At 41.5% G+C, this 23357-nt stretch overlaps 1 protein-coding gene across 4 annotated transcripts in view; it reads left to right on the top strand.

Moving 5' to 3' along the window:
- Nucleotides 1-23357, top strand: part of CABIN1 (calcineurin binding protein 1) — a 257094-nt gene that overhangs the window by 13104 nt on the left and 220633 nt on the right. For 2 of the 4 annotated variants that reach the window (XM_075897952.1, XM_075897954.1), the window contains exons 4-13: nucleotides 3458-3571; nucleotides 3742-3876; nucleotides 5027-5207; nucleotides 7297-7426; nucleotides 11239-11388; nucleotides 12757-13049; nucleotides 14611-14779; nucleotides 18870-19006; nucleotides 19350-19567; nucleotides 22257-22335. In XM_075897952.1, the coding sequence (XP_075754067.1) occupies nucleotides 3458-3571; nucleotides 3742-3876; nucleotides 5027-5207; nucleotides 7297-7426; nucleotides 11239-11388; nucleotides 12757-13049; nucleotides 14611-14779; nucleotides 18870-19006; nucleotides 19350-19567; nucleotides 22257-22335 (1606 nt within the window). The remainder of the gene's footprint in view (nucleotides 1-3457; nucleotides 3572-3741; nucleotides 3877-5026; nucleotides 5208-7296; nucleotides 7427-11238; nucleotides 11389-12756; nucleotides 13050-14610; nucleotides 14780-18869; nucleotides 19007-19349; nucleotides 19568-22256; nucleotides 22336-23357) is intronic. The other 2 variants (XM_075897953.1, XM_075897955.1) reach the window with 1 other exon arrangement.

The raw sequence follows: 23357 nt of genomic DNA on the forward strand, positions 1-23357 counted from the left end.
TTTGCAGCACTGCTGCTTTGAAGTGCTCCCTCTTCCCCCCCTCTTTGCTGCCTCTATCTGATACTAGCTAGTCCTTAACATCCTCACTGCACATCCCATTTTTTCCTCTCTTTGTTTTGCTTGTTAAGGAGGTTGTCAGCTATGGGGAACATATTTATGGGTATTGTCTGCAGTGGAAGGATAGCTGTAAAGAAGAGCTCTGTAGGAGCTTGACAACTCTCTTTCACCAACTGATGTTGGCTCCCCCACCCCTCAAAAAAATTCCACCCACCCTGTCTCTCTAATGTTTATGGGCAGTCCTTTTTTTATGTTTGATTTTTAATTATGGGAAAGGCAAATGGAGCATTGGATGCGCATCTATAGTTATATTTTTATAAACTGAAGAGATACATTTATTTTTCTGTGTCTGGGAGTTGGCGATTGTTTTCTTTCTCCTTCAAAGTTACTTTAATTATTAACTCTTCATGGCAATTGTAATGCCTGTTTCAGTTCTTACATTTCTATTATATAATAAAGGTGTTACAAATGCAGGAGGCTGCCCATATGGAACTCAGTGTAGCAGAGGGATGTGAAACTGTAACCACGTATTAGGGATGTCAATGAGTAGTCGACTAGGCCTATCAATTAATCTAGTTGATTACTCACATTCAGAGGCAGCAAGGTGGGGGGAAGCAGAAGCTGCTGCTGGGGGCAGATGACTTAAAAGCTACTTCCCCCCCAGCACTGGTTCCTCAGTGCCACCTCCCCCAACCCCATGCTGCTGCCTCTGTCAGAGTAACACAGGAGTTGGGGTGCAGAGAAGGTTACTATGAAGCAGTCTCTGCTCATGGAGGGTCCTTGTTCACCACGGGCTGTCCATGGACAGAGGCTGCTCCAAGCTCCAGCCTCTGTCCGCTGGGAGCTTGGACCTCCTGTGGACTGAGGCTGCTGCCACTCTGGACTGCTGCCTCTGCATGGGTATGTCTACACTAGTTCGTTAGTTCGAGCTAGGTAGGGTAATCAGGGCTGCCAGAGTTGCAAATGAAGCCCGGGATTAAAGATCCCGGGCTTCATTTGCATGTTCCCGGGCGCCACCATTTTTAAATCCCCCTTAGTCTGAATTCTGTGCCCTCGGCTACACATGGCACAGAGTAGGTAGTTTGAAACAGAGATCCTAATTCGAACTACCGTTACTCCTCGTGGAATGTAACGGTAGTTCAAATTAGGATCTCTAATTCGAACTACTTACTCCGTGCCGCATGTAGCTGTGGGCACGGAGTTCGGACTAAGGGGGGTTTAAAAATGGTGGCGCCCGGGAACATGCAAATGAAGCCTGGGATATTTAAATCCTGGGCTTCATTTGCAACTCCGGTTGCCCTGATTACCCTACCTAGCTCGAACTAATGAGTTAACGTATATTACTCTAAAACTAAATTTTAAAAATTACTTTTCTCTTTTACAATCCAAAGAGAAGTCAGCACATTAATTTGTAATTAATTCAAAATTCAATTAAATATTAATAATGATGGACTTACCTCAAATAACAGCTGTATTTTAGCTATTACTGAGGGGCTGCACCCCCTGCTCGCTACACTTGGCAAATCTTCTCTCTGGGAGTAGTTATCTGGCCAGGGGAGGGTGCAGGAGCAGGCTGGGGTCAGGGTGTCTGGCCAGGGGAGAGGTGCCAAAGTGTGCTGGGGGCGTAGGGTCTTGGTGGAGGGAGTGTGCGAGGAGTCTAGGGGTTTGGTGTCTCGGTCAAGGGTGTGTGTGAGGAGGCTGGGTGTGTATGGGGTTAGGGCGTGGCTCCTGCCTCCCTGAGTACCGGGAAGGAGGGGGGCTGGGCAGCTGAGCTGCTGGCAGGCTGCGGTGACAGCCCTATGACTTGAGTAACCATCCTGCTTGAATCCTGGGGGTGGGGAGGTAGAGAGGGTGAGGAGGTAGAGAAGCTCGATGCCTACAGCAGACAATCGGGGGAAGAAGGGGTGTTCCCAGCATCAGACCATCCCCTGTTGCCTCCAGCGGTGTATGCCCCCCTTCTCTGCAGGCAGGAGCCTGAACTGCTGCTGGGAACTGGCATGAATGGAAGAGCACGTACGGGAGGGGGTAGTTCCTGGCTCCAGAGAGGAAGGGGTGCGCAAGTAGGTAACAAGATGCAGTGGCGCTGCCACTATCAACTGAAATCCTGGAGCCCTTCCTCAAAGGTGCTGCTCCACCACTAGTGGTAGGGGGAATTGGCCTAGTGGAGCAGACTCAGGATTCTGGAATAACAGATGACATTATAGAGAGATATTTCACTACCAAAGCTAAATTGAAAATAATCTTTCATTGCGTTTGCCAGTGGTTTATAGGAGCTGAACAGGAACAGGATTGAACATGTCTATGCAAATCAGATCAAGGTGTGCTGCAATGCGCACTCTTACTGCATGACTCATGCTACATCACCTTGGAAGGAACAATAATAAAATATTGTTGAATAAAGTAAATTAAACAATTTACAGTTGTCGCCATTACTTTGTGTTAATTCAATTAGTAATTTAACTTTTTGCTGATGTTCTATTTATCAGAAGTGTGTGTTGCTGGACCAGTTCATTACCCCTTGGAATATGTCAAATTACCCTTGAAGTGGTAATTACCCCCAGGGTAAGAACCACTCATCAATGAAGGAACATACTTATTATTCCACTGAAGCTAATGGGACTTAAGCATGTGCTTAAAGTTAAACATGTGCATGAGTACTTTCCTAAATAGGGGTTGACATAAATATTTTCCTGAATAATGACCATAATATGCACATGGTGTTAAGCCTAGGGTTTCCTCCCTTCCCCAGGCAAACTGCTTTTGACTGCCACATAACTTGGTTCATCTAAAGAAGTGGGCTGTGCCCACGAAAGCTCATGATACTATCCACATGTTTTGTTAGTCTATAAAGTGCTACCAGAACATTTGTTGTTTTTTTCTGTAACAGACTAACTTGGCTACCCCCTGAAGCTCCTGAACATACAGGGCACTTAACTGTCCGGAAAACTTTAGAAACTGGCAGATTTCTTAGGGGCTTGGTGCAACCACGCTGAGCTTTGATCCGGCCAGTTCAAGGCTGGGCATGGTCGTGCAACAGGCAGCTTTGAACCAGCCAGCACGAGCCTGGGCACAGCCTCGTGGCACACCTCTGTGATCCAGCCGGCTGGGAGCTGGGCTGGGCAGTTGGCGGCCCTTGCGGTGCAGGGGTCGCAGCTCCAAAAAGGTTCCGTACCACCTTCAGATAACCAGAATTTTTAGATAACCAGAATGCCCTCATCCCAGAGCATGCCAGATAACACAGGTTTTACTGTATTTTCTTAAAATCACTAATTGTATTGCAATAATTCTCCTTGGTGGTTCTGAAGAATATTAAATAAAAAATTAATAGAAAAATAAGTAGAGTGTGTTACTTGTGCATTGAGTTGTAGTGATTATGTTGTTTTGTTATTTTGACATACAGGAAGCAGAAGCTTTTGCTCTGTATCACAAAGCTTTGGACCTTCAGAAACATGACCGATTTGAAGAATCTGCCAAAGCTTACCATGAGCTGCTTGAGATTCGTCTTCTGAGAGAGGTCAGTGACATTCAGAGAACCAAAGTGAAAGATAGCTACATCTTTATTGCATTTTGTATCATTATGTCTTGGCCATGGATGACTTAAAAATGAAAAGTTAGTTGTCATTTGGCAGATTGTTTGCTGTTGTTTATAATTCTTGGTACACTTGTTTCATTTACAAATTTCAGGCAGTTCTCTCTGGTGATGAGAAAGAAGGGTTGAAACATCCAGGTTTGATGTTAAAATATTCCACCTATAAAAATCTAGCGCAGTTGGCATCACAACGAAATGATCTGGAGACAGCCATGGAGTTCTACTTAGAGGTATAGTGCAGTTTGAATACAGGAGTCTCAGTATTTACTAGTCTTGCTGATGTAGAGTTGTGAGACCTTCAACATTTTTGTGTAAGTGATTTGCATATATCGTATATATGTTTAGGTAATAAATATGGTATTGCTCACCATTTCAGTTCCAAAGAACAATAGTGTTCTATCATAAACTTCGACTCTAGCAAATGCAGACTGTATATAAGGTAGGGCTGGGCAAAATATGTCCCGGAGGCCAGATCTGGCCCACCAAGCCACCGGATCTGGTCCACGGACCACCCTGCCACTTTTAGGCACACAGCTGCCACCATTTAAAGCACAGTCTGTGCAGCTCTCTGCTCTGTAGAGATGGGGAGGCTCCATGTGATCTCCCAGCCCATAGCCCAATCCTGAGCTCCTTATTGGCTGGAAACAACCATAGAATCCCAGGGCTGGACCTCAGGAGGTCATTGAGTCCAGCCCCCTGCCCAAAGCAGGACCAATCCCAACTAAATCAACCCAGCCAGGGCTTTGTCAAGCCCAGACTAAAAAGCCTCTAAGGATGGAGATTCCACCCCTCCCTCGGGAACCCATCCCAGTGCTTCACACCCCTCAGGGAAATAGTTTTTCCTAATCTCCAACCTAGATTCCCCCCACTGTAACTTAAGACCATTGTTCCTCGTTCTGCCATCCTCACTACTGAGAGCAGCCTCTCTCCATCCTCTTTGGAACCTCCTGTAGTAAGATGAAGGCCTAAAACATAAGCCCATGCAGCATAGGCCTGGTCTGAGGCCTAGCAAACAATGGAAAAAATTATGGCTAAGCTGTGAGCAAGAGGCAGGCCCCAGCTAACAGAACTTGACACAAACAGGGCTGAGAGAGCAAAACACTAATTGGTAATAGGCCCAGGTGCAGAACAATAATTGGTACTGGGCATAAATGGAAAGCTGATGATATCACTAGCTCATTAAAAAGACTCTCTCCCTAACCCTACACTCCAATATCCTGACCCAGGTTACAACCCCCTCCTTCATCCAAACTCTCTCTTGGCCCTTGACCACTTTCCAAAATCTTGGAATGGCCCCCCTCCAAAAATTATTGCCCGCCCCAATATAAGACAGTCTGAATATGCACGTATATGTGATGTGATATTTGTTATGTTTTCAAGGCTGTAATGTTAGACTCTACTGATGTCAACCTGTGGTATAAAATTGGTCGTGTGGCAATAAGACTAATCCGTATGCCACTGGCACGTCATGCTTTTGAAGAAGGACTCAGATGTAATCCTGATCACTGGCCTTGTTTAGATAACCTCATCACAGTTTTGTACACGCTCAGTGACTATACAAGTAAGCGCCATTAGTTCTGAATTTTTGTTACAATATTTGTAAGTAAGTTAAGTAAAATTTCATTTGATTAGAACAATACAGTGATGCAGTCTTACAGACACAATATTTTAAACATGCAATGTATTGACATTTTAAAGAGCGTGTAGTGTATTAGTGTTTTGTGATGACATATATTGACTTTTAACTAGTTTTAATTCTGGTAAAAAATTTCTATCTGCTCTGTTTACTAAAAGCCATCATCATTCTCACTACTGTTAAAACATTTTTATTCTGTTCTTTTCTCTCTCAGAATTCCTATGACTTATCTAAAAATGGAAATAATTAGATTATTATATATTGCAAGTTTCTTAAGGAAGATTGAAATGCAACAGATAAAGTGGTGTTAAAAAAACCCAATAGCTCAAATCAGGGATAATGAGTTGAATTGTGTTTCTCTCTGAATTCCCCAAAGGATATGCTTTTCTGTAGAAAACATGAAGCAGACTGTAAGGAAGGATCTTTTTGGGGTAATTTTTTTTTAAATTCAGTATCTCTGGTTGGATACAAGATTCTGATGGTTTTAATTAAAAATTCACAAGAACAGCATTTAAATTTTTTATTAAAATATGTTGGATACTAAATTTGTCACACCATTAAAAAAAATTAATTGTGATTACAAATAATTGCAATTAACTGCATGATTAAAATAAGATATTATAATTTATTTAAACATTTTGGATGTTTTCTACCTTTTCAAATATTTGTATTTCAGTAACAACAAAGAATATGAAATGTGCAGTGTTCACTTTATATGTATATTTGGTTACAAATATTTGCACTGTAAAAACAAAACAATAGTATTTTTCAGTTCCCCTAATACAAGTATTGTAATGCAATATGTTTGCCATGAAAGTTTTAGAACCGACAAATTTGTTTACATTTGCACAATATAATGCTGCCTGTTTGTTTACAATATCTCTTCCTTAGGAAAGTTCTTTGTGGTCTCAAAAATGGAGCGATGCAGCATTAAATCCTCTCCATGCAATTCTAGTCCTTAAGAACAGGATAGCCTAGCCACTTCTTCTCTTTCCTCTGTACCGTACATCAAGAGATGATTTGGCACCAGTCTGAAGTTATGAATGGCACTTCTAAAATCTACTTAAGCAAGAATTGACTGAACTTAGATAAAAATTAAACAGCAAATATTGCAATGAAGTTTTTCTTAATACCTTTTTTTTTTACTGATAGTAGGATATTTGTCTCTATGTGAAAGAACATTTAATTCTGTCAGGAATAATCTATTTTCTGCTCCACAACAGGGTTTAGAGTGGAAGTGTCATCTGGAGCTGTGATCTGTTATATCTCAGAGCTCTGCAAGAAGCTTTCTTGTAGACCTCTCTTTGTCTTGTGCATGGTCTTTGTCTTTGTTTTCATTTCTAGCAAGTTACCTCCAGGGTTTGAGTATACAACTACAATATAGCTCATAGCCTAGGATGGTTAATTATGCAGCAGTTGATATAAGGGGCTCTCTGTTTTGAAATTCAGATTTTATGTGGTGGATGAACCAATGCAAATGAAGGCTTAGAAGTAAATTGGAGATGTAGAGCCTCATTCTGTAGGCCTTCCTCCTGAGAATAATCTTAGTGGAGTTGATGAGATTACTCCTTTGAGTAAGGAATGTAGGCCTTTCTTGTTGTAATACAATTTGTAATGCAGCAATCATGATAAATACTAAGGGATAATGTAAAAACATTAAAGGACTTTCTGTTTTTTCAGAAATAGGAAATTTGAACTCAATATGTGATGAAAATGACCGTAAGATGAATAGCAAAGTTGAAGATTTCTTTTTAGGGGCTAAAACTTGAGAATGTGAGGTTTTGATTAAGATAAGTTAATGTGGGGTTTCTGGTAAGTTATTTTAACTGTATTTCCATGTATTTAGCCATTTGCTGTAAGAATTACAAAACACTGATTGTAGAAATATTTCTTGTCCATTTGGAAATCTTAACAATCTTGTTAATTGTTTATATGAAACCCAGAAATTGGAATTTTTGAATGATACGAAGTGTCGAATTGTCCATAACTCTTTATTTCTGTTTCCCTCAATTAGCATGTTTGTATTTTATCTGCAAAGCTCTGGAGAAAGACTGTCAATACAGCAAAGGACTGGTACTAAAGGAGAAAATTTTTCAGGAGCAACCTTGTCTCAGGAAAGACTCCTTAAGGATGTTCCTCAAATGGTGAATGCCATTCTTAGTCATCCTGTAGTTCCTTTATTAGAATTTTAGGACAGATGTAATTTAAAAAGGCTATTGACATCCAACTATTTAAACTAATGTAATTGTACTCAGTAGTCTTTGTCTTGTAAAAATATCCCCCCAGAAATCAAACCTGATGCTGAGTTAGGCAGTATTGTCCATGTTAATTTACTTGATGCTATAAGATAATTCAAACTTTTCCAAACTTATTTTAATTCCCAGACTTAAAAAAAACCCTCATTATGTTACTTTGCTTTTATATATAATTATAATGGAAATATTTACATTCATGTCCATTGCCTGACTTTTTCAGGATTACCTTTTCTAATTGAGATCACGCATTGATTACCTTTGCAGCGAGTTTGACTTGGGACTAGCTCCAGCTGCCACTGAAGTCAATATATTAAGACGTACACTGTGTTCAGTAAAAATTGTATACTGTTATTAGTTTTGTAAGCTTCTGTAGTATCTAAGTTGCAAGAATCCTGTAAGATTATGTGAGTCTTTGTCTTATTTATATTAATTCTGAAAACTTAATTATTGCAACATTCTGATTGAGATTTTGCATTACTATACTTTATTGCTTTATTATTTATATTATTATAATAGCTAGAAACCTCAACAAAGGTTGGGGTTCCATTGTGCTAGGCATTGTACAAATCTATAATTAGAGACTTCTTCCTGCCTTGAAGATTTAATAATTTAAAAGGTGAAACACGTAGTGATACAGGGAATTGAAATGATTAACCTAGAATCACCAGCAGATCAGTAGCAGAGTCAGGTCTCCTTACTCCCAATCTAACACTATCCATTAACAAAACTCAAGAAATTTGTCAGTCTGATTGAGCATCCATGACAGTTGATGTTGCTGTATATGTGGATAACCGCAGTGCCTTATTGTGTGTGTGCTATGTGGATGAATTAAAGTGGGAGGTGGCGGACTGGTATTTTCATATTTGCATGTTCATTATACAAATGATGAATATGCAAACATGCAGATAAAATGTTGCCTGTCCACCAAAAGCCCAGCCCCCAGTGCCAGCCCTAACCCCATGAGCCCCCCTCCCCGCCACTACCCCTATTCATAACCTCGGTGCCAGCCTCCCACCCTCAAAGCTTCCCAGTTTAGCTCCCCATTCCAAACACCTCAGTGCCAGTCCCTCGTCCCTTAGAGGTCCCACCAGACTCCTCCAGTACCAGCATCCTGTTTCCAGAGCCCCACTGCAACCAATCCCTCTAACCTCCTCCCCCAGGGTCAGCCCTGCCGGCAGAACCCCTCCCTCCCCCACTACTAGCTCAGCCTCAGGAGCTCCACAGCACTAGCCCCTCCCCTAGAGCCCCACGTGCCTGCCCTACCCCCCCCCCCCCCGACCTAACCCTGCACTGCTGCCTGCGTGGTGGTGGCCCTCGATGCTAGGCTACAACACCTAATGTATTCCGTCACTGTGGCTGTTGGGAGAAGCGTGTACTGCCCTGCCTCTCAGCCAGCCATTGCTGGGCTGGGCTGCGGTCTCCTTCCAGCCGTGGAATGAAGCGCTCTTTCACAGCTAGGAGGAGACTCCGCCCCTGCCTGGCACTGGCTGGCTGGCTGAGAGGCAGGGCAGGACACACCTCTCCCAACAGACAGGATGTACCCCAACCCCCATAGCCTCTGTGGCCCAACAGAGCTTTGCAGCCTGGCCATGGCCCAGGGGTTAGGTACCGTTGCTATAAAGCACCATGCATGAAGAAATTATGAACTTCACACCTCATTAGTGGAGCCATAGCTGTCTCCTTCTGAGTCCTGATCCTGTAGGTGGGAAAAGGTAAGGTGTGGGGGAATAAGGAGTGAGGGGAGTCAGCAAGGGGGTCAGGAAGCAGAGGAAGAGTCTATTCTGAGTCCAGCTTTCTCAGGCAGCTCCAGCTGCTGTTGCTGTGCATATAGAGGGCACTTCCTTCTTCTCAGCCAGCTCCAGCAGCTGGGTGGCTATCAGTGAGTGTATCTGCAAATAGAAACAGCACACCATCTCCACTCTGCCTCCCAGGCAGTCCCATGTGTTGGGCTGCTTTGAGTAAAAGTGGCACTTCCTTGTCCCGCTACTCCTTCCACCCAGGTAACTCCAGGTGCTTGGCGCCGATTCAGAGCACAAGGTAGGAAGCACCCGTAAAACAGAGTGAGCAATTCAGACCTGAGAATGAGACTGCACTATAACTTGGTGCTAAAAGGCTTAAGCTTGCTGTTCACCTATGTTGTTCAGACATTACTTAGGTGCAGAAATAAAAATAAATGAATAAGATGTGAAGAAGGATTTCATTCCTCAATCTTTTCCAAGAGCTGAATCACACCAGCTTTGATGAATGGCAAAACAAATTATCTGAAAGATTTGAGATATGTAAATAGAACTGAAATATGAAAAAAATCCTCTTTCTTGGGTAATAGGGAGCAATATGTGCACAAAAACTGTTCAGAAATGAGCCCATTAAATAACATTTAAGCAGTAGTTGAAAACAATTTAAAACCTCTATCCCAACAGCCCAACCCAGTCCCTGCCTGCTTAGTTCCAGTGCCTTCAACTCTAATTTTCAGGCAAAGACAACAAGAGCAGACACCTTTTTTAATAAGATAATGCAAATTTTTCAGTAGCCATTTGGTATTACTTTTCTTTTTATTTGATTTCATATTAAATAGTTAAAGTCTTGCATCTTGTTAATTTTCTCTTATTTTAGTATTCCTCCTTCTTCCTCCTCCATAACATTTAATTATATATATATTGGATTTTTGTTAGTAACTGGTGGGTGCCACATCTGCATAAGCACACATGATCTCAATACTGGTGCACTAGACAAAACTCACTCCGCTCATGGATGGAAAAACTTAGAGGGAGTACTGGATATGTGTCTTGGTGCACATCAGTTAATTGAGGCATTCAAAGCTTTTCACATTCTGAGCACCATACATAGCTTACAAATTTTGAAATGTGAAGTATGGTGGATCATCAAAAGGGACCCAGATGTATCACTGGCTTTTTATAGTATCCTGAGAGAGTCATTTAATATTTTTTTTTATTTTGGGCATAGCAAACTGTTGATTTGAAAATTGAATTTTTGCAGGCATACAGTTACAGATTCAAATAATCTTACATAGTTAAGGTGGAGTGTGTGCTGGGGAAGAGCAGAAAGGCTGACAGACCTACATGGGAATCTTAAAGTAGAAGTTTAATGTAGAGATAGCTTGCTAGCCTGTAATTCTTAGAGGCAGGATGATCTTGTTTTACAACGTGGCTTAGATATACAAAGTAAAGGCCTCTGATACAGACTTTTGGTTCGTTAGGTACTTACAACATGATTAGCAAAGTTTTAAGCACATATATTCAGCAAAGCATTTTATGATATTTTTTTCTCACTGTCTGATATCTCAAAAACTTAGAATAAATATTTTTCAGACACGTCTGGATTGAAAACCTGCAAGACAGTTTTCAACCTCAGACGTTATTTTTGCTGGAACTTTTGAGTTGCTCAAAATGGGAGCATGAAACAAAGGAGTTTCTCAACTATAACAAAGTGCTGCTGTTAGCTATTTCACTGCTTTTCTAGTCATCTTTCACTTTCTAAAAAGTGTCTCCTCAAAGAGACAGGTCCTAAAAAGAATCTCCTCAAACCATCCAATTTTAGAATGAACTATGAACAACTTTATATGTGTTTTTTTTATATGTGATTGTTGTTTTTGTATACTGCGCTAGAGGAGAATCGTAAATGAATCTGTTTGATACTAAATAAAACTACCTTTGTTGTCTTCCTTTCTTACCACTTCTCAGTGATATGTCAATCCATGATGTGACTGTGAGTGCAGCTGAAACAAGAGCTATCATAGATGAAGTATTGGAGCTGCGTAGGAAGAGGCAGGCTCTCATGGTGCGAGAGAGAGTACCAGATCTTAAGCTTGTCCAGCCAATTCCCTTTTTCACGTGAGTCATTACTGTTTTTGTTTGAGAAGGTCATAGCCGTGATGCATTGGAATCTCTTTAGCATGCATTTCTCCTCATATATTTATTTTTTAAAGTTTCACTAATCTATAAGGAGTTTGACTCTATTCATGTTTCCAGATTGAAGTTGATACATATCTATTAAAACCTGCTAAAACAAAACTAATGTATGAACTAGGAAGAAATAGCAAAATTTAGGATATCTTGGAATAAAAAAAATTGAAATTTTCCTGCTTTAATTGGTTTACATCTGAATTTAAACTTTTTCAACTTGTGTTTTTAATATTTTTACTATTTGGATAATGGAGATTTATAATCAAATTATTGTTCTACAAAAATGTTTTACTGTGTATTTGGATAGTCTAGGAAACCTGTTAGTGCATCTGTTGTTTAAAATACCTGTGTTAGAGACTTCTGTGATCTTATTTTGGACCTGATTCTGTATTTGCATCTTTATTTGTTCTGAATAGTAGGTTGCTCTGCAAGTAGCCCCATTACAGAGCAGGTTACTATTAATTGTGCAAAAGGCTGACAAAATCTTGACTTTTTCCATTGAATATAATGCTATACCTGAAAATGGTTCATATTAAACTAGATTAATGTTTTTGGTTTTTAGGTGTGGCAATTTCCTCTGCAATTAACACTTCTTGGGCCATGTCTACACTAGGGAAGACATGCTGATTCATACTGAGAGTGCGCGCCGCCCTCCCCCCCCCTCGTGTTGGTAGTCCTGCTCCTCACGAGTAGTAAGGGAAATCAGTGTCACCTTTTGCTCCCATCATCCTCCCACTGCATGGATGGCCTGAAAATACAATTTAAGATATTTTGACTCCAACTATGTAATTAAAGTAGCTGGAATTGTATATCTTACGTCGACTTTCCCCTTTAGTGTAGACCCAGCCTCGGAGTGAAGCATACTGTGAGCTTCATTTTCCTTCTGTTACACTTGATTCTTTAACATAGATATCTTGTTCCCAGTAATGCTGTAATTGTGATAAGGTTGATCCTGCTCTTTGGTTCTACAGCATGTTCCAAACAGGAAGCAAAAGCCATGAGACATTTGCTACTGAACTGAAATCGCCAGGTGACAGGATGCCAAAAATAATAATTGCAAACTTTTCAGGGGCGCGGCAGAGTTTGACCCCATGAGTATCTATGTCTCTTATACTGATAAAATCACGTTGGATGCCCTCAGTAATTGTAATCTTCTGCAGTAGAACATCTTAATTGTAATTCTTATGTCCTGCAACAAAGAGGTTTTTAACTCTAGTCTTTGTGGCAAGAACTAATGTATAAATAGATTAATTAAATGTTAATAAGGTTATGTTGTGATTATGTTTTCACATGCAGGTGGAAGTGTCTAGGAGAAAGTTTACTTGCTATGTATCATCACCTGACAACATGTGAGCCTCCTCGACCGAGCCTGGGGAAGAGAATTGACCTTTCAGAATACCAAGACCCAGTCCAGCACTTGATTCTTTCTCCAACCTCCACTCCTGTCAGTGTTATCCAGCCCAATCCTGTCAGTACTAATCCAGTGGTTACAATGAGTAACCCAGAATTAACATACACTCCAGTGACACCGAGCTTTCCCAGTCATACTGAGAATGTACTGGAACCAGTAATGCCTATAGGTGAGCAAGGTACTTTAGTCTCTAATTCAGATAACAGATAACACTGTTGTATTTCCAGACATAAAAAGGACTACAAAATGTCTGTTATCTTGGAAAATAAGTATTTTCTAAATTATCATCTAGCTGATCCAGTCATTTTCATTTTACTTATATTCCAAGTCAGAAAAAACAAAGTTCAGTCATATAAAGTTGTGATATCTATAAAACAGTTATTTCAAGAAAAGGGTGCAGGACAAAGGTGAGCAAAATCTGGCCTGTGGGATGGCTATGACCCCCCAGGATCCGTTGGGTTGCCAGTGTCATGAAACCAAGTGAGACCCTAAGGTGGGCTTCTTCTCTGCTGTGCCCTGGATACTGCTCAAAGTGGCCAGCTTCTGGGGCCAGCATGGATGTCTCTGTGCAATGCATGTTCCTTTGGGGGGAAAGGGAGTCTCTGCATATTGCCCTTGGCCTTAATACAGTCCTTGGGGCTCTGTTTGTGGGCACAAGCAGTTTGCAGTGCTCTTTCCCCTCCCTCCCCCATGGTACATCATGCCAAGAGATGTCAATGAGAGCCAAGAGATTTTTTTTGGGGTGGAGGGGAGGAGCCCCTGAAACCTCTCTCTCCCCTTCCTAGCATCCAGAGCACAGCATGAACTACTCTCTGCCTAAAGATTCTGAAGAGGTGGCCCTGGGTGGGATCTGGTGGCTTGGTGGTCAGGATCTAGCCCGTTGACTGCCTCTTGCCCACCCCTGATTTAAAGCAAAGTCATGTGAAATGAAGTCATGCTGATTGTACACAGCATTGTGAGAGCTATCGAATTTGCATCCAATTAGACCTGTTCCTTTGTATCCAATTAGAAAGCTATTGCGGTTCAATTGGCACACCCCACAAATTCTAGGTACACGTGCAGTTAGTAAAACTACATATGTGCAGGTCTCCCAGGAGAACGTCTTGGTTATGACAATCTTGTGGTCCACTGAGCTGGAGGGACACTCATGCGGCCCACTCACTAACTAAGGTTGTCCTTTGCTGATCTATTCTCTTGTGTTCCTGATTGTGCTGCTGTCTCATGCCTCAGTTTCCCCATCTGTAATATACGAATAATAAAGCCTGCCTTCCATGGGTGATATGAGACTGAATTTTTAATATTTTGTTAATTGCCTTGATGTCAGATGGAAACACTAAAAAAGAAATACAACGTATTATTATTTGTAAACAAGATCAGTTGCATGGCCTGTTTATTTCTAATTACATGTGTGATTATTTTCATGTTAATATTCATATTTTCAGTCTTTGATGTTTATGGGAGTTTACACTCTGTAGGCAGAGTCCTATATTTTCCTAAAAACCCAGAAAATTGTGCTGAGAATTAAAAGTTATTTAAAAAATCAGGCTTTCAAGAAGTCTGGTTTTTAGTTGTGTGTCCCTGTATATATTTGCTGTTATTCATTATAGCTGTTGTGTGAAAGAAAACATGACTTAGATCTATCTGTAGTTTATCAGAGATGAACATGATTCTATTCAAGTGGGCTACAAAGTTGTTGTTTGGGAATTTGAGTTTTGAAAACTTTTGGTTCTATTTTCTAGGAGACACAACTGTTAGTGATAAATCCAAGAAAGGGGTGAAGCGGAAGAAAATTATAGAAGATAGTGGTGAAACAGCGAAAAGGCGGTCTGCTAGGGTCCGAAACACCAAATGTAAAAAGGAGGAGAAGGTTGACTTTCAAGAACTGTTGGTAAAATTTCTTCCTTCAAGGTATACTGATTTTCATTTGTAATGAAAATTGTTGGCATTATGTAAGGATGACAGACTAAGGGAACCAGTCAGGCTTTTTTGTTGATCTGCAAGTTTTCCACCTCATCTTGCTTATTGACAGAAATGTGACTCCCTATCTTTGTTATAAATGGTATTGAAACTATTAAAAATAAAACAGTTGTTAAATCGGTTAAATAACAAATTAATCTCAATGTTGGATTTAATTAATCATTTTTGTTGAGTCATCAGATTAATACAAAAAATAACCAGCCCTTATACGTTCTAAGGCAGTGGTCTCCAACCTTTTAAAGCATGAGATCACTTTGAATTTAAGTGCAATCCAGGATCTACCTCAAACCCAAACACCCTTTCCCTGCCTCCTTCCTGCCCCTTCTCATTCCATCCTCCCTTCCTCCCCCATCCTCCCTCCTTTTTATGAGGGTAGAGGGATGCGGAGGCTGATCTTGGGTTAATGGATTTGGAGTGTGGGTGGGGGTCTGAGCTGAGCTTGGGGCAGGGAGTTGAGGGGCAGGAGGGGGTTCAGGGTGCAGGTTCTGGAAGGGAGTTTGGGTGCAGGGGGACTCAAGGCTAGAACAAGTGTTGGGGTGCATAAGGGGTTCAGGACTGGGGCTGGGGTTTGGAATGCTGGGCATCTCTTATCACAGGTGGATTTTGGGTGGCAGTGCAGTGGAGCTAAGGCAGGCTCACCCCTACTCTGGTCCTGCACCACTCCCAAAAGCAACCAACAAACTCTCTCCATCCCTACCCCACTGATCCATGGAGATGAGGTACAGGGTGGGGGAGGGGTACACTGATATCAGCACCCACTCCTCTTCTTCCTGTGCCCTGCTGGCTCCCGGGGGTGGGGAACATCTCTAAGGCAGCTTGAAGGAACAGCACAGAAGTGCTGAGAAGGGCAGATGAAATGCCAACACTTGATAGCCTCCTGGCCAAACCTGTCAGGATCACTTGTCAAAGGCTCAAGATCTACCAGTAGCCCAACCTGCTGGTTGGTGACCACTGTTCTAAGGTATTGACTGTTACTTTAAAGTTCATCAGCTCTCTAATTTGAATGATTAAGTGTCTTACCAAATTATTATCTAATGTCTGGAGTACAACCTCAGATCCAACTATAAAACTATCCTCTTTACATTTCAGTTTTTGTGTGTGGTTTCAAGATTTTGAAACATAAAATACACTTTAATGGGTAATTTTTGAGAGAGACTATTGAGGACTGCTTACCTGGGACACTTTTCTTTCAGGTGACTTCCTCATTTGGGTATTATTGGTGCTTACATACTTATTGCTATTGGTGCACTTTTCACTTCCATACTTTTAAAAATAAAAAGTCTAAATTGTCTGGGCCATTTCCTAGCTAATAAAAACAAAAGATAAAAATAGGAAAAGAAAAAATAAGGTATTAAGAAAACGTAATTTTCAAACTCCTTCAGCTCTCATAGTCTTATGGTCATTCTCAGAGTATGAGCTGGACCTGCAGTCAAGGAATTAAACAATATTGTTCTCCTGGCAAAATGATTTTCACTAGCAGGCCTCCTTCTGGGTAGGAGTGGCCTGATGATTGATGATATGAATTCTTCTCCCTGAGGTGTTTGTCTTGAGGATTCTAGAATGTTAGTCTTTCCTCTGCTGTCTTGTTGACCTAAAGGTTTGAGGTTTCTTGGTCTTACCCTTGATTTTTATGGTTTGTGAATTCCTCCCTTAGGGCCATCAAACAAGGCATGTGTAAGACATGCCTTGCAGCTGTACATCTTGGTCCATGCTGAATCAAATGATGTTATCCTTAACATCAATTTTAGGAAGACTCCTGTTTAGATCAGCAATTTAAAAAATACTGAGTGTTTTACATACCACACAGACTGTTTCCTGTGATCCCCAAAATATAAAAAATCTGTATGAGAGCACTTTTGAGAAAGTTGGCATGGTCTTATCTTGGTAAAAGGGAATTAAGATGACATTGTCATTAGTTTACAAACGTTTTAATACAAAATTCCTATAAAAATAGCTGATTGGAAGGGTTGTTCAACAACTAGTCATTCAACATTCATTCAGATGCAAAATTAAAGATAAGTTCAAATTTATGATCCGTTTCATCTTCTCCATTTCTTATTCTTAAGGCAAGGTAATTAGAATATCTTCCTGTTTCAGAACTGGTCTTCTACAGGCCAAACAGCTTGTCTTCTCGAATCTGGCTTGATAGTGGAAAGTAAATATATAAAAAATTTGAAGCCTATGTAAAGTATTCTCAGGTTTATTTCTCAGTGTTAACTTGCTTCTGCTTCTTCTCTAGAAATGAACTTTTTTGCATAGTAAATAGTAGGTATGATTAATACCTTATTGGATCTATATGGACCCTAGTATCAGTCAGCAAATCAGATCAGCATTTTTCATTCTATCAGAGGGACATTTTTTGTCTTTACATTGATTATTGTTTTAAGTGGGATAATTTCTAAAACAAAAGTATTTCTGAAAGGAAATTTTAAGCTTCATTACTAAAGGAGTTAGAGTCTGCAGTAATTGACATGACAGTGCTGATAATACTGTTGATCCCAAATGTTGTAGAGTACTCTTGTCAGTTTCTGAAGGGTAGGATTTGCTCTTTTCTGTAGGCCAGTGGTCTCCAACCTTTTTATACCCAAGATCACTTTTTAAATCTCCGAACAGGAGAAGATTTACCGCCCCGCCCCTTTCTTGAAGCCCCGCCCCTTTCTTGAAGCCCCGCCCCTTTCTTGAAGCCCTGCCCCTTTCTTGAAGCCCCGCCCTCTCTATTCTCCTCCTGTCCATCATTTGCTATTCCTAGCCCTTACTTACACACTCTGATAAACAGTTTATTTTTAAATTATGTGATGTATAAAATTAAAATCAGGTGTTTATAGTTATGAAATAAATGGTCTGTTTTTTATTCATGCTATCTAAATCGAACTCTGTCCCCACTCTCCTGTCCCCAGCCACAGAATTCTGTCCCCACGCCCCTGTTCCTAGCTACAGAACTCTGTCCCTATTCCTGTCCCTACTGGCACTCTGTCCCCTGCTGCAGAACCCTGTTCTCTGCCCTCCCAGCACCCTGTTCCATCTCCCCTACCCTCAGCCGCAGAACTCTGTCCCCACAAAATGTAGCTAGGAACAGAGGAGTGGGGACAGAATTCTGTGGCTGGGGACAGGGGAGTGGGGACAGAGTTCTGTGGCTGGGGAGTGGGGGCTGGGGAGTGGGGTGCCAGTGGAGGCAGAGAGTCCCCTGTATCTGCCTCCTCCCAGGATTCCCCCACCCCCAGAGGGAAACCAGCGCGTGCCTGCCCCGGGGCCGACCCACCCGCGGCGCAGGGAAGCCCCACGGCCGATCCCCGCCCCCCACGCGCGCCTGCCCCAGGGCCAACCCCCCCCAGCGCAAGGAAGCCCCGTGCACCCATGCCTGCCCCAGGGCCGACCCCCCGGCGCAGGGAAGCCCCGTGCGCCCACGCCTGCCCCGGGCCCAACCCCCCGGTGCAGGAAAGCCCCACGTGCGCCTGCCCCAGGGCTAACCTCCCCAGCACAGGGAAACCCTGCGCACGCGTGCCTCCCCCGGGGCTGACTCACCCCTCCTGTGCGGTACAGGGAACCGATGCTCCCTCCCGCAGTACACCCGGCAGAGCAGCTAGCGCTACTTCCGGAATCGCCGGAAGTGGCGCTAAGCTGGGGGACTTCTGTCCATCCCCAGGAAGCCTGCACTACCTCCATTTTCACTGGAGGTAGGTAGTGGGGCTTGTCGGGGGTGGGAGGGAAATGGGGGCGGGGCAGACAGGATGCTTCACGATCGACTGGTCGAGGTCTCGCAATCGACCAGTCGATCACGATCGACCTGTTGGTGACCACGGCTATAGGCTGTTTCTTTTCATTTTTAAGTGTAGCATGCTTGAGGGCTTTTTTCCCCTCTGGTGAAGTTCAGGAATCAAATTTACGTTTTTGAGGGGAAACTCCCACAAGGGCACTTTCACTGTGAAGATATACATAGCTTGCCAGGTGTAATTATTTGTTATTGAAAGTAATATTCACACTCTCATAAATACAATGCTATCTTTTACTTGTTTTCACTCAGACTGAGGAAACTGGATCCAGAGGAAGAGGATGATCCTTTCAGTAACTATGAGGTGCAGTCAGAGATTAAACAAGAGAATTTCCAGCATATTGGACCACATAGAATGTCGTTTGATTCTACAACATTCATGGAATCTGGTAGGGATTTCAGCCTATCTATTCTTCTATCTTCTACCCCTCACATCTGCTTTCTTTTCCCCACTTCTTTTGTTTTCTTTTTATCTTTCTGTGAACAAAATAATCCATTCATTTGAAGTGTTTATTAGATCATTTGACTGAGTTTTGTAATATTAATAACAATTTATTTTGTGATGTCATTGGGCTGCTTATTTGCTCGCTCTGTGTGATCTGTATTGTATACATCATCTCATTTAATCATTTTAGTAGAGTCATTTTATTCTGCATAAATTAAAGGCCACTCCTGCAAAAGGAGAACCACAACAAATGGATCTGATAGATTTTGTGCTCATATGCTTTCCAGAGAAGCAGGATGTTCATGAATTCCTATTGGATAACCTGAACAATGGTGGTATTTTAGAACTGATGATGAGATACCTGAAAGTAATTGGCCAGAAGTTCCTGGTGAAGTGGCCATCTGGCTTATCTGAGGTGGTCCTTAGTATCTATAACAGCTGGAGAAAGCACAGTAGTAATTTGCCCAACCCATTACTGAGGGACTGTAGTAACCAGCACATCAAGGTAAGAAAACATACTCTATTTTTTGAACTTCATAATATGCCCTGTTCATTGTGTATTGCTCTGTATGCCTTGAATGTAGCTAACTTCAGTGCAGCAAAGCAACTCAAGTCAAGTTCTCCTACAAACAATCTATGCCTGGGTTATTGTTAGCCTAGTTCTAACTTCAGTCTAAAACTACCTTGAGTCCAGTGCAGATAGCGTTGTTTCTGTTCCTGCCCAGCTTTGTCTTAAAGTACTTTATACACACTTTGTGTCTAGACTTGCCTTCTGCATCTCACATGACACACACATTAGCGTTTAGGGTCTGAGTTGAGGCTTTACCATTCACTGAACATTGTGGCGTGTTGGCTCAAAAATTGATAATTGGCTCAAAAATTTTGGGGTGTAGAGGCATACTGAAATTTCAAGTACCTTGGTGTGACAGCGGGTTGGGGGTCCCCCGTCTCCTGCACCCCGAAATGGCACAAACAGACTGCACCAGCCGGTGGAATAGAGGAAGTTTATTGCCTCTCCAGGATACAGCACAGCACAGATGTAATCTGGTCACAGAGCTGGGCTAGGATGCCTCAGGCCCCCTTGAGATGGGGGAGACTGGGCCCCTAAACTGCAGCCCTTTCCCTAGGCTGTCTCCTCCATGCTCTCAGACAGCAGCTAACTCACTCTCTTCCAGCCCTGCCCCCCAGCCAGGGCAGCCTCCACCTTCCTTTGTTCCTCTCCATGGGGGGTGTCTGGCCATACTGGTTTGCATAGTGACTCATCCTGTTTTGCTGGGTCGTGGTACCCATGGCAGCCAGTGGGGGTTACCCCAGAGCCAGCAGCATAGAAACCAGCCAGGTACCCCCACTACGTCACAGTTTTTAAGAAAGTCTCTGTTTTGAATAGTGTGTTAAATATATAGTAATTTTATTAAAGGCAAATTGTTGAGCTTGTTTATAAGAAAAATAATTACATCCCATAGTGAAGGGACAGTGACAAACTTTTATTTGCCATTTCCACATATAGGTACATACATTTCACAAATATAAGAGAGAAAAACCTAAATAATACAGTAAATTTGAAATCAGAATAGGTCTGGCTTACATGAATGTACACATTTTAGGTTAAATCTCTATGTGGTAACAGTAAAACCAAAAAGTGATATTCATAGTCCACTAAATGCTGTTTATATTATTAGGGTTTTAAGACATTAGTAAGAAGGATCAGTCCTGAGGCTGAAGAGTTCTGACTTTTGATTATTCATGCTAACTACGCTACCATGTAATTTCTTCTTTTCCTGTTTCTCACATTATAGCTTTTCTTATCACCAAGTATTTAATGCTGTGTAGAAAAAAAAACTGAGGTTTGAAAATATCTTGGTGATTTAAAAAAATAATGTAATTGTATATACTCTAGACATAACATAATCTAAACAATTTACAGTATCCTATATAGCTATTTCAAATGTTACTTGTATATGATTGCTTGATCATTATTGCTTATGTTCTAAATTAAAAAACAGAAATACTACATAGAACATTATGGATCAGATTTTACACAAATTAACATTAGGAAATTTGTGAATTCTGAGTAATACTTATTACTTCTGAATCTTTCTATTTCACTTTGGTCATACATTGATTTCCAAGATACCCTTTTGTTTTTGAGGTCATTGAGAATAGACAGTGACACCTTGGATGTAACAAAGACCCAGCATTTTTTGGATGCAGCAATTTTTTGAACATCAGGGCTTTCACTCTCTTCAGATGGAGCTGCAGTTACAACCCTAGTTACTATGAAAAAGTGTGAACATAATTCTTTCTTTAATCCACACAACCATGTCTGTAAAAGCTGTAATAGAACATTGTTACCAGGAGTAACTCATATCCAGCTATATAAAAAAAATTCTCTTTATGCAGAACACAATAATGAGCTGGTAATACTAGTACAGTATATGCGCTCAATCTCCTTGATTCCTACAACTTCTTCAGTATTAATCTCAGACTTTTGATGTGTATATTTTTGGTGTTCTAATAAAGTATTAATGATGCAGCAATTGAAAAGGTTGTATTTTAGATTGAAAATGCTGCCCTTTTTCAATACTGGGCCCTTGGTATTATCTTCCTTACTAGATCATCTTATCTTTCCAAGAACAGATTCTTTTCATTCCTCTTTCTAGTTGTAAAAGGCAAGGGGGGTCTCTTTAATCTGACTGAGAATTGTAAGGCAGCCTCCTATTCCTAGACAGAAGGCCACAATGGCGGTAGCTTGGAAATACTTTATTTTTTATTTATTTATTTTAAATATTTTTACCCCACCTTTTTATTTAAAACATTCAAGGTGGCTTACAAAATTTTAAAACACGATATATAAAATGTAGAATATATAAAATGTAGAATACATTATATAACACAATATATAAAACACAATATATAAAATGTAGAATAAAAGATCCGAAGAAGGGGCATAAAACCTTCTAAGACACATGGAGAAGAGGCATGACACACACACACACACACACTCACAAACTCAAACACCAATAAAAGCACAGTAAAAAGGGTGACTGTAGCCTGGCACCAAAACAATTGGCACCAGAAACCACAAAAGAGGATTAATTAATGGAAATCTTCCATTCCAGTTAACTGTCAAATTTTTTACTATCAAAACAAAGTTTTTTGTATTCTTCCCTTATCTCTTCATACTTTATCTGTAGGATATGATGCTGATGAGTCTTTCTTGCATGGAGCTACAACTTGACCAATGGCTGCTGACCAAAGGAAAAAGCTCTACAGGTGAGAATTGGTATTTCTTTGCTAGGGTATTCTTACAACATAAATTATACTTGTAAGAAGTTTTGAGAGTCATTTATTAGAAAATTGAGCTGTTACTTCTCCAGCTGCAGTTCTTAACTATGGATGTGTGCGGTTGATCATCAGGGTTTTTTTCATTAGCCTAGTCTCACTAGGAATTTAGGTTGAATTTAGCTGCAGAGGGTCGATTTTCTGAACAGTGAGTCCACACTACCTAGCCCATTCCATCAACTTTAAGGGCTGCTGAAGTTAATTTTGGTACTCATGTTTTTCACGGGGAGAAACGCAAAATTTGACGTCACATGGTCAAAAAAGGCATGTCGACTCAGTGTTGAGAAAGTCGACATTCTTGGCCTCTGTGAGGCATCCCACAGTGCCCTGCTGTGACCACTCTTGTCAGAACTTGTGCATGTACTACTCTCCAGGTGAGTAGGAAAAGCCCTGGGAAAATCAGCATTACGAGCACACGTCAGAACAGGAAGCACTCCATGTCTATGTCTACACTCGCGGCTTCTTGCGCAAGTACGGCCATTCTTGCACAAGAATCTGCAGAGTGTCCACACTGCCCACCTGCTCTTATGCAAGGAAATCTACAGTACGGCGTGGTAAGAGGGGGCTCTATGCGCAAGAGTTACGCTCTTTTTTGACAGGTGGAAGCCCTCTTGTGCAGGAGCTCTTGCACAAGAGGGCAGTGTGGTCGCTCAGCAGGGATTTCTTGCGCAAGAAAGCCCTATGGCTAAAATGGCCATTGGCGCTTTCTTGCGCAAGAGAGTGTCCACACTGCCATGGGCGCTCTTGCACAAAAGCACAGCTCGCACATGGCAGTGTGGACGTTTTCTTGAGCAAGAGTTCTTGTACAAGAACACTTGCGCAAGATGTTCTTGCACAGGAAGCAGCGAGTGTAAACATAGCCCATGAGTTCAAGTTTAATGAGTTCCAGTTCCCACGGGTGCAAAAGAGCATCATTATGGATTGTGAAGGAGATCTTGGACCTCATTAATGCA

The sequence above is a fragment of the Pelodiscus sinensis genome, chromosome 15 (assembly GCF_049634645.1).
Source record: "Pelodiscus sinensis isolate JC-2024 chromosome 15, ASM4963464v1, whole genome shotgun sequence".
Taxonomy (NCBI): domain Eukaryota; kingdom Metazoa; phylum Chordata; order Testudines; family Trionychidae; genus Pelodiscus; species Pelodiscus sinensis.